The following is a 14,359-nucleotide window of genomic DNA, read 5'->3' on the forward strand; positions in this document are numbered from 1 at the left end:
TTTTCAAAATTGGAGCTTGACGTCACCCAATCACTCCTCCTCGATTTACCCAATTATCTTTCTCCTCCAACACATTTCACCCCGAGGGCCTCCCCTTGCCTCTGGGCCCTTGCCCCTTTTCAAGAGTGATCAACAGTCTTGCTCCTCCATATCCGCTGCTCCTGCCATTACTCACATTGGATCAGAGGCGTACTGAGGCTTGGGCATGCGGTACCCACACCTTATGGCATTGTAGAATTGGTCGTTGACAGGAAGCTCCGGATAGGGGGTCCCGCCTTGACGTGGAAGGAGGAAAGAAAGATCAAACAAGATAAGTTTAGTCAGGGATCAAACGGCAGAGCTCACATGCCGAGCTCAGACACACCTGCCTGGCCTACTCATCCCTCCCTCCTGTCTTCAGAGCTGATTCAAAAAGAACAAACTTGCATTTATATAGCGCCTTTCACGACCTCACAACCTTTACAGACATAGGAACAGGAGTAGGCCATTCAGCCCCTCGTGCCTGCTCCGCCATTTTATAAGATCATGGCTGATCTGTGATCTAACTCCATATACCTGCCTTTGGCCCATATCCCTTAATACCTTTGGTTGCCAAAAAGCTATCTATCTCAGATTTAAATTTAGCAATTGAGCGAGTATCAATTGCCGTTTGCAGAAGAGAGTTCCAAACTTCTACCACCCTTTGTGTGTAGAAATGTTTTCTAATCTCGCTCCTGAAAGGTCTGGCTCTAATTTTTAGACTGTGCCCCCTACTCCTAGACAATTCAGTACTTTTTTGAAACATAGTCACGGTTGTAATGTAGGAAACGCGGCAGCCAATTTGCGCACAGCAAGATCCCACAAACAGATAAATGACCAGGTAATCTGTTTTTTTAGTGATGTTGGTCGGGGGATAAATATCGGCCCAGGACACCGGGAAGAGCTCTCCTGCTCCTCCTGGAATAGTGGCCGTAGGATCTTTTACATTCACCTGAGAGGGACAGACGGGGCCTCGGTTTATTGTCTCATGCGAAAGACGGCACCTCCAGACAGTGCAGCACCCCCTCAGTACTACACTGGGAATGTCGGCCTGGATTTTGTGCCCAGGTCTCTGGAGTGGGGCTTGAACCCATGACCTTTTGACTCAGAGGTGAGAGTGCTACCCACTGAGCCACGGCTGACAACCAATTCAGGCCCCTTTGAAAGCCTTTGACAGCCGTTGAGTGCCTCAGGAGAGCCTGGGTGGTCACCAGCGCTTTGAGGGCCTGTAATGGGGTGTGTTAGGTACATGTGCCGATAGCGAAGGCCAGCAGGGGGGAGTGCCGGGTCATTGCCAAGATGGAGAAAGATGGAAAGATGGGCTCGGCATTTCTGCCTCTCCCCCCATCGATCGATCGGTAGATCTCGGGGGGTGGCCGGAGGCAGAATGCGACTCGGGAATGTGTCCCTGGCCCTCTCGCAGGCTGGTTTCACCACCAGGTTCCACATCAGCCCATCAGACATGCTTCCCCCTCCACCATGTTTCCCACCGTTGGTATGAACTCGCACTTATATAGTGCCTTTAACAGAGTAAAACGGCCCAAGGCGCTTCACAGGAGCGATTATCAAACAACATTTGACACCGAGTCACATAAGGAGATGTTAGGACAGGTGACCAAGAGCTTGGCCAAAGAGGTAGGTTTTAAGGAGCGTCTTAAAGGAGGAGAGAGAGGCGGAGAGGTTTAGAGATGGAATTTCAGAGCTTAGGGCCCAGGCAGCTGAAGGCACGGCCGCCAATGGTGGAGCGATTGAAATCGGGGATGCGCAAGAGGCCAGAATTGGAGGAGTGCAGAGATCTCGGAGGGTTGTAGGGCTGGAGGAGATTACAGAGATAGGGAGGGGCAAGACCATGGAGGGATTTGAACACAAGGATGAGAATTTTAAAATTGAGGCGTTCCCGGATCGGGAGCCAATGTAGGTCAGCGAACATAGGGGGGCGATGGGTGAATGGGACTTGGTGCGAATTAGGATATGGGCAGCAGAGTTTTGGATGAGCTGAAGTTTACGGAGGATGGAAAGTGAGAGGCCGGCCAGAAGAACATTGAAATAGTCGAGTCTAGAGGTAACAAAGGCATGGCTGAGGGCTTCAGCAGAGGTAGGGTTATCTCCGACTCCATGCAGCGAGTGAAAGGGCCTTATTAAAACAGGACTATTCTTAACATGTCGAAGGCTCCTCTTTTCCCATGCCGTTTGCCTGGTCTCCGCTTGCAAAACTGCCCTGAATTTCCCTCCCAATTTAAGCAACCGTCCAATCCCTGAAGCGCCCGCGGTGATGAAGAAAGTCAGAGAGGGAAGAGAGATGATTGGACATTCCTTACCGAGTGTGAAGATTTCCCAGAGCAACACGGCGTAGGACCAGACGTCGCTCAGTGTGGTGTACAGATTATTGAAGATGCTCTCAGGAGCCATCCACTTCAGGGGCAAGAATGTCTAGGAACCAGATCAGTTAATAGTTACTAACAGTGTCACCGTTTAAACTACTTGTGGTTAATCTGCTCCGTGTGTTAAGTGCAACAAAATTGTAATTCTAACTATAAAGAAATAAGCAACTTGCATTTCTATAGCACCTTTCACAACCTCAGGACGTCCCTAAATGCTTCACAGCCGATGAGGTACTTTTGAAAAGTAGTCACTGTTGTAAGGTGGGGAAACGTGGCAGCCAATTTGCGCACAGCAAGATCCCACAAATAGCAATGAAATAAATGATTAGATCATCTGTTTTAGTGAGGCTGGTTGAGGGATAAATATTGACTGAAACACCGGGGAGAACTCCCCTGCTCTTCTTTGAAATAGTGCAATGGCATCTTTTACGTCCACCTGAAGGGGCAGACAGGGCCTCAGTTTAACTTTTCATCCAAAGGACGACACCTCCGACAGTGCAGCACTCCTTCAGTACTGGCACTGGGAGTGTCAGCCTGGATTATGGGCTCAAATCCCTGGAGCAGGACTTGAGCCCACAACCTTCTGATTCAGAGGCAAGAGTGCTACCCAGTGTGTATGTGTGAGTGTGCGTGTGCGCGTCCCCGAAGGGGTCTGGTGGTTGTTTTTTCATTTGTTCACGGGATGTGGGCGTCGCTGGCGAGGCCGGCATTTATTGCCCATCCCTAATTGCCCTTGAGAAGGTGGTGGTGAGCCGCTTTCTTGAACCGCTGCAATCCATGTGTCTTGTAGATGGTGGAAAGGCTTTGGGGAGTCACTCGGCGCAGAATACCCAGCCTCTGACCTGCTCTTGTAGCCACAGTATTTATACGGCTGGTCCAGTTAAGTTTCTGGTCAATGGTGACCCCCAGGATGTTGATGGTGGGGGATTCAGCGATGGTAATGCCGTTGAATGTCAAAGGGAGGTGGGTTAGACTCTCCCTTGTTGGAGATGATCATTGCCTGGCACTTGTCTGGCACGAATGCTACTTGCCACTTATCAGCCCAAGCCTGGATGTTGTCCAGGTCTTGCTGCATGCGGGCTGGGACTGCTTCATTATCTGAGGGGTTGCGAATGGAACTGAACACTGTGCAATCATCAGCGAACATCCCCATTTCTGACCTTATGATGGAGGGAAGGTCATTGATGAAGCAGCTGAAGATAGTTGAACCTAGGACACTGCCCTAAGGAACTCCTGCAGCAATGTCCTGGGGCTGAGATGATTGGCCTCCAACAACCACTACCATCTTCCTTTGTGCTAGGTATGACTCCAGCCACTGGACAGTTTTCCCCCTCATTCCCATTGACTTCAATTTTACTTGGGCTCCTTGGTGCCACACTCGGTCAAATGCTGCCTTGATGTCAAGGGCAGTCACTCTCACCTCACCTCTGGAATTCAGCTCTTTTGTCCATGTTTGGACCAAGGCTGTAATGAGGTCTGGAGCCGAGTGGTCCTGGCGGAACCCAAACTGAGCATCGGTGAGCAGGTTATTGGTGAGTAAGTGCCGCTTGATAGCACTGTCGACGACACCTTCCATCACTTTGCTGATGATTGAGAGTAGACTGATGGGGCAGTAATTGGCCGGATTGGATTTGTCCTGCTTTTTGTGGACAGGACATACCTGGGCAACTTTCCACATTGTCGGGTAGATGCCAGTGTCGTAGCTGTACTGGAACAGCTTGGCTAGAGGCGCGGCTAGTTCTGTGAGTGGTTATGTTACTGGACTAATAATTCAGAGCCTTGGAATAATAATCCAGAGAATGTGAGTTCAAATCCCACCGCGGCAGATTGAGAATTTGAATTCAGTTTAAAAAAGATCTGGAAATACAAAGCAACATGTGACCCCCAGTTCCAAACCGATGTGGTTGACTCTTAACTGCCCTCTGACGTGTATCAAACCCGCTAGCATCAGTTCAAGAAGGCCCACCACCACCTTCTCAGGGCAAATGGAGGATGGGCAATAAATGCCGGCCTTGCCAGCGATGCCCACATCCCGAGAGAGAAGAAGAACATTCATGATTTTGATACCCATATACCACCATTTGCATTGAAAAAAGGACAACTATTGTGACTTGTCCCCAACTGATCGATTTATAATAATATATTAAAAGTCTTGGGCACACTGCCTGTAAGTGTCATACTTACTTCGGAACCGATCTGCAGAATTCGGGGCAAATATGGGGGAGGGGGAGAGACAGAGAGTGTGGCCTGGGGGAGGGGGAGAGAGACAGAGAGTGTGGCCTGGGGGGAGGGGGAGAGACAGAGAGTGTGGCCTGGGGGGAGGGGGAGAGACAGAGAGTGTGGCCTGGGGGGAGGGGGAGAGACAGAGAGTGTGGCCTGGGGGGAGGGGGAGAGAGACAGAGAGTGTGGCCTGGGGGGAGGGGGAGAGAGACAGAGAGTGTGGCCTGGGGGTAGGGGGAGAGAGACAGAGAGTGTGGCCTGGGGGTAGGGGGAGAGAGACAGAGAGTGAGGCCTGGGGGGAGGGGGAGAGAGACAGAGAGTGTGGCCTGGGGGGAGGGGGAGAGACAGAGAGTGTGGCCTGGGGGGAGGGGGAGAGAGACAGAGAGTGTGGCCTGGGGGGAGGGGGAGAGAGACAGAGAGTGTGGCCTGGGGGGAGGGGGAGAGAGACAGAGAGTGTGGCCTGGGGGGAGGGGGAGAGAGACAGAGAGTGTGGCCTGGGGGGAGGGGGAGAGAGACAGAGAGTGTGGCCTGGGGGGAGGGGGAGAGAGACAGAGAGTGTGGCCTGGGGGGAGGGGGAGAGAGACAGAGAGTGTGGCCTGGGGGGAGGGGGAGAGAGACAGAGAGTGTGGCCTGGGGGGAGGGGGAGAGAGACAGAGAGTGTGGCCTGGGGGGAGGGGGAGAGAGACAGAGAGTGTGGCCTGGGGGGAGGGGGAGAGAGACAGAGAGTGTGGCCTGGGGGGAGGGGGAGAGAGACAGAGAGTGTGGCCTGGGGGGAGGGGGAGAGAGACAGAGAGTGTGGCCTGGGGGGAGGGGGAGAGAGACAGAGAGTGTGGCCTGGGGGGAGGGGGAGAGAGACAGAGAGTGTGGCCTGGGGGTAGGGGGAGAGAGACAGAGAGTGTGGCCTGGGGGTAGGGGGAGAGAGACAGAGAGTGAGGCCTGGGGGAGGGGGAGAGACAGAGAGTGTGGCCTGGGGGGAGGGGGAGAGAGACAGAGAGTGTGGCCTGGGGGGAGGGGGAGAGAGACAGAGAGTGTGGCCTGGGGGGAGGGGGAGACACAGAGAGTGTGGCCTGGGGGGAGGGGAAGAGAGACAGAGAGTGTGGCCTGGGGGGAGGGGGAGAGAGACAGAGAGTGTGGCCTGGGGGAGGGGGAGAGAGACAGAGAGTGTGGCCTGGGGGAGGGGGAGAGACAGAGAGTGTGGCCTGGGGGGAGGGGGAGAGAGACAGAGAGTGTGGCCTGGGGGGAGGGGGAGAGAGACAGAGAGTGTGGCCTGGGGGGAGGGGGAGAGACAGAGAGTGTGGCCTGGGGGGAGGGGGAGAGAGACAGAGAGTGTGGCCTGGGGGGAGGGGGAGAGAGACAGAGAGTGTGGCCTGGGGGGAGGGGGAGAGAGACAGAGAGTGTGGCCTGGGGGAGGGGGAGAGAGACAGAGAGTGTGGCCTGGGGGAGGGGGAGAGACAGAGAGTGTGGCCTGGGGGGAGGGGGAGAGAGACAGAGAGTGTGGCCTGGGGGGAGGGGGAGAGAGACAGAGAGTGTGGCCTGGGGGGAGGGGGAGAGAGACAGAGAGTGTGGCCTGGGGGGAGGGGGAGAGAGACAGAGAGTGTGGCCTGGGGGGAGGGGGAGAGAGACAGAGAGTGTGGCCTGGGGGGAGGGGGAGAGAGACAGAGAGTGTGGCCTGGGGGGAGGGGGAGAGAGACAGAGAGTGTGGCCTGGGGGGAGGGGGAGAGAGACAGAGAGTGTGGCCTGGGGGGAGGGGGAGAGACAGACAGAGAGTGTGGCCTGGGGGGAGGGGGAGAGACAGACAGAGAGTGTGGCCTGGGGGGGGAGGTTGAAGGGAGGGGAGCAGAGTGGATAAAATGGCAGAATGGAGGGGGAATGGAGAGGGACCCACAATGGGAGCTGAAAACCAATCGCCTCACTGCAGCACTATAATCAAAAATACCGATCAGATAAAGCGACAGACGATCGATCGATCGAAGCAACAGGCAGATCGAGAGGGAGATGAAAGGGTCAGGTGATCAACACATCGCCCACATCGATCGGCCGCTACAGAAACCGTCTGATTTTTATCTCCATTGAAAACAAGCCAAGTTGAAAATCTGCCCCAATCAGGTCGTAGATTTTTATACATAAATCGAGATACTCACACTCCCTCTCGAGATATAATTGGAGTCGTTCATTATGTCTCGCGCTAACCCAAAGTCACAGATTTTAGCCAGCTTTCCCTCACAGATCAGCACGTTTCTTGCTGCTAAATCTCGATGAACACACTGTCAAAACAAAACAATATAAACTAAATGGTATAATTTTAAAGGGGGTGCAGGAACAGAGAGGCCTGGGGGTATATGTACACAAATCATTAAAGGTGGCAGGGCAGGTTGAGAAAGCTGTTAAAAAAGCAAATGGGATCCTGGGCTTTATTAATAGAGGCATAGAGTACAAAAGCAAGGAAGTTATGCTAAACCTTTATAAAACACGGGTTAGACCTTAGGTGGAGTTTTGTGTCCAATTCTGGGCAACACACTTTAGGAAGGATGTGAAGGCCTTAGAGAGGGTGCAGAGGAGATTTACCAGAGTTTTTTTTAATTATTCATTCATGGGATGTGGGCGTCGCTGGCAAGGCCGGCATTTATTGCCCATCCCTAATTGCCCCTTGAGAAGGTGGTGGTGAGCAGCCTTCTTGAACTGCTGCAGTGGTGAAGGTTCTCCCACAGTGCTGTTAGGAAGGGAGTTCCAGGATTTTGACCCAGCGACGATGAAGGAACGGTGATATATTTCCAAGTCGGGATGGTGTGTGACTTGGAGGGGAACGTGCAGGTGGTGTTGTTCCCATGTGCCTGCTGCCCTTGTCCTTCTAGGTGGTAGAGGTCGCGGGTTTGGGAGGCGCTGTCGAAGAAGCCTTGGCGAGTTGCTGCAGTGCATCCTGTGGATGGTACACACTGCAGCCACTGTGCACCGGTGGTGAAGGGAGTGAATGTTTAGGGTGGTGGATGGGGTGCCAATCAAGCGGGCTGCTTTGTCCTGGATGGTGTTGAGCTTCTTGAGTGTTGTTGGAGCTGCACTCATCCAGGCAAGTGGAGAGTATTCCATCACACTCCTGACTTGTGCCTTGTAGATGGTGGAAAGGCTTTGGGGAGTCAGGAGGTGAGTCACTCGTGGCAGAATACCCAGCCTCTGACCTGCTCTCGTAGCCACAGTATTTATATGGCGCCAGGGATGAGGGACTTCAGTTATGTGGAGAGACTGAAGAAGCTGGGGTTGTTCTCCTTGGATCAGAGAAGGTTAAGAGGAGATTTGATAGAGATGTTCAAAATCATGAAGGATTTTGATAGAGTAAATAAGGAGAAACTGTTTCTAGTGGCAGGAGGGTCGGTAACCAGAGGACACAGATTTAAGATAATTGGCAAAAGAACCAGAGGGGAGATGGGCTCGATGGGCCGAATGGCCTCCTTCTGTGCTGTAACCATTCTATGATTCTATGAGGAAACATTTTTTTACTCAGCGAGTTGTGATGATCTGGAATGCTCTGCCTGAAAGGGCGGTGGAAGCAGATTCAATAATAACTTTCAAAACAGGAATTGGATAAATACTTGAAGGGGAGAAAATTGCAGGGCTACGGAGAAAGAGCAGGGGAGTGGGACTAATTGGATAGCTCTTTCAAAGAGCCAGCACAGGCACGATGGGCTGAATGGCCTCCTTCTGTGCTGAATCATTCTATGATTCTACCAAACATCAATTTAATCACAACTCAACAATAATCCTCCAGGAACCCAGTGACATGAGTCAGGAATTGATGGGACAGGTCCCAGAGTGGGGGATATTTGAATTGGTTGATCTGATTGGCTGTAAGTGACCCACAAGGATACACTGCACCCTAATATTAAGATTGGGGGAACAGTGGAACCCTCCAGTCAACGCTGGGGGAAAGGGGGCGATGTTGTATCAGCTCCCTAGGTGTTGGATGCTATTTTGGGGAAATAGAGGTTACAACTCTCCGAACCTGAAGGGGGCAGGGCGGTGTTTAAAGAACCCAAATAAAATGGTGCGGGGAATCTGGGGGAGGAGGGTGGGGGGCTCAGTGTTCTCGCCCTCTTTTGCCCCCTCCTCTCCTGATTGTTTCTGGGTTACAATCCATGGGTTCCGGCCTCCTCCCTGCTCTCTGCCCCATCCTCAAGTGTGAGCCTGGTCAATAAATGTGGGCAGGGTATCCAACTGGGGTGGGGTGGGTGTAAATCACAGGCTAGGCCCCATCCATTCCATCACACAACACACAAACAACAACAACTTGCATTTATATCGTGCCTTTAGCGAAGTAAAACGTCCCAAGGCGCTTCACAGGAGCGTAAATCAGACAAAAATTGACATCGAGCCACTTAAGGAGATATTAGGACAGGTGACCTAAAGCTTAGTCAAAGAGATGGGTTTTAAGGAGTACTTTAAAAGGAGGAGAGAGAGAGAGAGAGAGAGATAGAGAAAGAAAAAGAGATGTAGAGAGATGGAGAGGTTTAGGGAGGGAATTCCAGTGTTTCGGGCCGAGGCAGCTGAAGGCACGGCTGCCAATGGTGGAGCGATGAAAATCGGGGCTGGACAAGAGGCCAGAATTGGAAGAGTGCAGAGACACACACACACACACACACACACACACACACACACACACATAGACACACACAGAGACAGGCACGCACAGAGACAGGCACGCACAGAGACAGGCACGCGCACACACAGGCGCGCGCGCACACAGGCACACACGCACACAGACGCACACGCACACAGACGCACACAGGCACACACGCACAGGCACACACGCACAGGCACACACGCACAGGCACACACGCACAGGCACACACACACACACAGGCACACACACACACAGGCACACACACACACAGGCACACACACACAGGCACACAGGCACACACACGCACAACACAGAAGAATCACTTACATTTTTCAATGCGAGGAATTCCATTCCCTGTGCCACCTGATAGCTGATTCCGACCAGATCCATGAAGCTTAGTATTGGAGACTCACTAATCAGCACTCTGCTCTCGGTCACCTCTTGCTCTATCAAAAGAACACAACAGACTGGTCAGGAACACTTGCAGTTATGCCGCACTCCATTACGTCTATCAGGGACACGTCCGCGTGCTTGTCACGCAATGATTTACTTTGAAGTGTACTGTCTGTTGTGGTGTAGGGAGACGTGACAGCCATTTTGTGCACAGCAAGATCCCACAAGCCGTCATGAGGTGAACGAGCAGTTAATCCGTGTTGTGGTGGTGCTGGTTGTCGGAAGCAATCCTTGCCGGGAGACTGCCCGCTTTCCTTCAAACCGTGTCCTGGGGTCTTTAATATCCATTTAAATTCCCAGATGGGACCTCATGTTAGCATCCCAAAGACAGCACATCCCATAATTAGAGTCGCCATCCCTCCAGGGTTGTCCGGGAGTCTCTGGGAATTAAAGATTAATCTCCAGAATACTGCTGCGAGCAGCTCGGGAGAAAAATCATAGGGACATTCAAAAAATGGTGTTTTTTTTTACATTTTCTTTAAATACTTTCGTTTATTAAAAAAAACTTAGAAAGGTTACAGCACAGAAGGAGGCCAACTTGTATTTCTACAGTGCCTTTCCCCACCTAAGGATGTCCCAAAGCGCTTTACAGCTAATTAACTACTTTTTGAAGTGTAGTCACTGTTGTAATGTAGGAAACGCTGCAGCCAATTTGCGCACAGCAAGATCCCACAAACAGCAATAAGATAAATGACCAGATAATCTGTTGGTTGAGGGATAAATATTGGCCCAGGACACCGGGGAGAACTCCCCCCTGCTCTTCTTTGAAATAGCGGCCATGGGATCTTTTACATCCACCTGAGGGGGCAGACGGGGCCTCGGTTTAAAGTCTCATCCGAAAGACGGCACCTCCGACACAGCAGCACTCCCTCAGTACTGCACCGGGAGTGTCGGCCTAGATTGTGTGTTTAAGTCTCTTGCGTGTAATGCGGGACTTAGAGAACCTTGTGGAAAGATACTTCGCAAAGTTATTTTTGGTGGAAACCCAGCAGCCAATTTGTGCACAGCGAGAACCTGCAAACGAGATCAACGACAAGTTTATCTACTGGTGGGGAGGTTGGTTGAGGGATACCAGGAGGAGATCCCCTGCTCTTCTTCAAAATACTGCCATGGGACCTTTACGTGGCTCAGTGGGTCGCACTCTCGCCTCTGAGTTAGAAAGGTCATGGGTTCAAAATCCTTACTCCAGAGACTGGAGCACATAATCCAGGCTGACACTCCCAGTGCCAGTACCGAGGGAGTGCTGCGCTGTCTTTCAGATGAGACGTCAAACCGAGGCCCCGTCTGCCCTCTCACGGTGGATGTACTAAAAGATCCCACGGCACTATTTTGAAGAAGAGCAGGGGAGTTCTCCCCGGTGTCCTGGGGCCAATATTTATCCCTCAACCAACATCACTAAAGAAAACAGATTTTCTGGTCGTTATCACTTTGCTGTCTGCGGGATCTTGCTGTGCGCAAATTGACTGCCCCGTTTCCCTCCATTACAACAGTGACTTCACTTCAAAAGTACTCCATTGGCTGTAAAGCGCTTTGGGACATCCTGAGGTTTCCCTTTAACGTCCGACAATGCATTCCCACCTGGAGTCCTGGAGCCAACAATCTTCCACGTTTAATTCACAGAGAACACGTGCACTCGATACTTGGGATTTTTGGAAGTAAGATACGAGAACCTTTTGTGCATTTCAATTTGGGGATCGCAGTGCGGCACATTACGTCCCTGTGGTGTAAGGTGACCGCCAGTAGGTGGCTGTTAAGGTTTGGGGAGTTCAGGAGGAGCAAGGGAAGAAGGTTCAGTGGGGCCCAGACCATCGATAAGACGGAGAGAGACGGTGGGGGGGTGGTACCGAGACGGAGGCAGCGAGGCAGATTACCAGCGGCAGAGTAGTTCTCTGGTAAGTACGGCCTGTCGTAGCCGGAGTGCCCGAAAGATAAAGAATGAATGAAAGAACGAGAGGAAAAGAAAAAGAATTAGAGAACGAAAGAATGAGGGAGTGAAAGAAAGAGAGACGGAGACGGAGGGAGCTTACCGGCGGGAGAGTAGTTCTCCGGTAAGTACGGCCTGTCGTAGCCGGAATGCTCGATGTCGGCGTAGTTTGGGTTGTGTTTGGCCTCCAGCATCGGCATGTACTCGAGCTGCTCGTCCTTGCTCATGTCCATATACCCACCGTCATTCTCAAAGGACAGGGCCACGTAACTGTGGGGGAAGAGTGAGAGGTGGGAGTGAGTGAGATCCTGTCATCGGGAATACAACATTGGTGCAGCATTAAAGCATAGAATTACTGATGTAAGGAGTCTTACAACACCAGGTTATAGTCCAACTGTTTTATTTGAAATAAAATAAATTTCAAATAAAACTGCTGGACTATAACCTGGTGTTGTAAGACTCCTTACATTTGTCAACCCCAGTCCATCACCGGCATCTCCACATCATAGAATTACTGAGTCATACACAGCACAGAAAGAGGCTCTTCGGCCCATCGTACCTGTGCCGGCTCTTTGAAAGAGCTGTCCAATTAGTCCCACTCCCCCTAACTTCCTCATTCTAACTTCTGAAAGAGAGAAAGAGGAGGTGGGAAAAAGAGAGAGAAAGAGAGAAAAAGGGAGAACGAGAAAGAGAGAAAGAAAGAATCTTACAGCACAGCCTGTGCCAGCTCTTTGAAAGAGCTATCCAATTAGTCCCACTCCCCCGCTCTTTCCCCACAGCCCTGCAATTTTTTTCCCTTTAAGTATTTATCCAATTCCCTTTGAAAGTTATTATTGAATCTGCTTCCACCGCCCTTTCAGGCAGCGCATTCCAGATCAGAACAACTCACTGCGTAAAAATAATTTCTCCTCATCTGTCCCCTGATTCTTTTGCCAATTATCGTAAATCTGTGTCCTGTGGTTACCGACCCTCCTGCCACTGGAAACAGTTTCTCCTTATTCATTCTATTGTAGTATTTAGATTTATTGAATTTGTTTAGAATTTACTTTTAGAATCTCTCTCTCTGCGAAAGAAGCCAAGGAAACTCTTTTAAGAGGCAGGGATGTCCTAACTGCATACAGCGGGGGAATGGGGCCCCATTGAAATAGAACTGTCATCTTGAAAACCATTCAGTGCGATAGTGAGCGCGATAGTGAGCGCGATAGTGAGCGCTACACAGATCGCAGGATCCCAGTGACGCCTGCCGGAAAGTTGCTCTCAGGCTATGGGCCACATCAGCCGCCCATTCCTAGTTGCCCTGAGAAGGAGGCAGTGAGCCTTAGTGATCCAGTTGGGTCGTTAAGTTAATCCTGAGGCTTTCATGATACCAACACCATAAAATGACCAGGTTTAATGGATTTCCCTGGTTACCTTGAGTTACTAGACTAGTGCCGTAAACACTGCCTGCATGGGAACACTGGACCAGGACGAGGATTAGGCCGGCTGTGATGCACCCCACAGTCAAATAGCTTGCCAATGCTCGCCGCCTAGGCTTCACACGCAAAGAACTTGGGTTGAGGTACCGGAGGCTGTGACAAAACCTCCCCAATCTCTCAAACTCCCGTCTCCCCCACCCCCCCCGAAAAACAAAAGTGTAGTGAACGCTGACTCTGAGTACAGGAAGTATGGGGATGGGTCAATCCCGTGGAGTTAAACACTGCCCTGGCCTGAGCAACATCTGGGGCCTGACTCCAAAACAAACAACTAAACCAAAATAGGAAACGATTCCCACAGATTACACACAAGGGTAGAAATAAATGGTCATTTGCACAGAGTGTGTTAGGAGTTCAAAGTTCACTCCTTGTTATGCTGCGTTTGCTCGCTGACGTGATTAATCCCTTTCTGTTGTCCGGGAGACTCCTCCCGCAACGGAACCTCTGCAGAATAGGCTTAAATTTCTCAGCCTTTTGGGTTTCCTTTCTCTCAAAGGACAGGTGTCAATGAAACTGTGGGGTTGAGACCGAGAGGGGTGAGAGAGTGATCTCCTGTCATCTGGACTACAACACTGGGGGCCAGGACCCGACTCTGCAGATGGTGCAGCGTTAATCATAGAATCATACTGCACAGAAGGAGGCCATTTGGCCCATCGTGCCTGTGCCGGCTCTCTGAAAAGAGCCATCCAATTAATCCCCTCCGCACTTGCCTTTCTGTCGGCCCGATATTGGGTCAGTTCACTGATCCCACACTCGCAGGGAGGGATGGCACTCGAAGGGAATGCCGATCAGAGTTAAGGGCACAACGCTGCCGCGATCACTCTCCGACCTACATCGGCTCCCGGTCCGGCAACGCCTCCATTTTAAACTTCTCATCCTTGTTTTCAAATCCCTCCATGGCCTCGTCCCCCTCCCTATCTCTGTAACCTCCTCCAGCCCCTACAACCCTCCGAGATCTCTGCGCTCCTCCAATTCTGGCCTCTTGCCCATCCCCGATTCCCATCGCTCCGCCATTGGCGGCCGTGCCTTCAGCTGCCTGGGGCCCTAAGCTCTGGAATTCCCTCCCTAAACCTCTCCGCCTCTCTACCTCTCACCTCCTTCAAGATGGTCCTTAAAACCCACCTCTTTGACCAAGCTTTTGGTCACCTGTCCTAATATCTCCTCATGTGGCTCGGTGTCAATTTTTGCTTGCTAATCGCTCCTGTGAAGCGCCTCGGGGACGTTTTAGTACGTTAAAGGCGCTATATAAATGGTCCCGAGTGCAGCTTTCCATTGGGAT

The 14,359-nt window shown here is 51.6% G+C and overlaps 1 protein-coding gene across 1 annotated transcript in view; it reads right to left on the reverse strand.

Moving 5' to 3' along the window:
• LOC137332271 (platelet-derived growth factor receptor beta-like) overlaps nucleotides 1–14,359 on the reverse strand; it is a 104,806-nt gene that overhangs the window by 11,559 nt on the left and 78,888 nt on the right. The window contains exons 16-20 of the mRNA XM_067995977.1: nucleotides 11,712–11,878; nucleotides 9,559–9,677; nucleotides 6,761–6,883; nucleotides 2,337–2,448; nucleotides 176–275 (exon numbers count right to left, since the gene is read on the reverse strand). Of these exons, the coding sequence (XP_067852078.1) occupies nucleotides 176–275; nucleotides 2,337–2,448; nucleotides 6,761–6,883; nucleotides 9,559–9,677; nucleotides 11,712–11,878 (621 nt within the window). The remainder of the gene's footprint in view (nucleotides 1–175; nucleotides 276–2,336; nucleotides 2,449–6,760; nucleotides 6,884–9,558; nucleotides 9,678–11,711; nucleotides 11,879–14,359) is intronic.

This window comes from Heptranchias perlo, chromosome 14, assembly GCF_035084215.1.
Source record: "Heptranchias perlo isolate sHepPer1 chromosome 14, sHepPer1.hap1, whole genome shotgun sequence".
In the NCBI taxonomy this organism is placed as follows: domain Eukaryota; kingdom Metazoa; phylum Chordata; class Chondrichthyes; order Hexanchiformes; family Hexanchidae; genus Heptranchias; species Heptranchias perlo.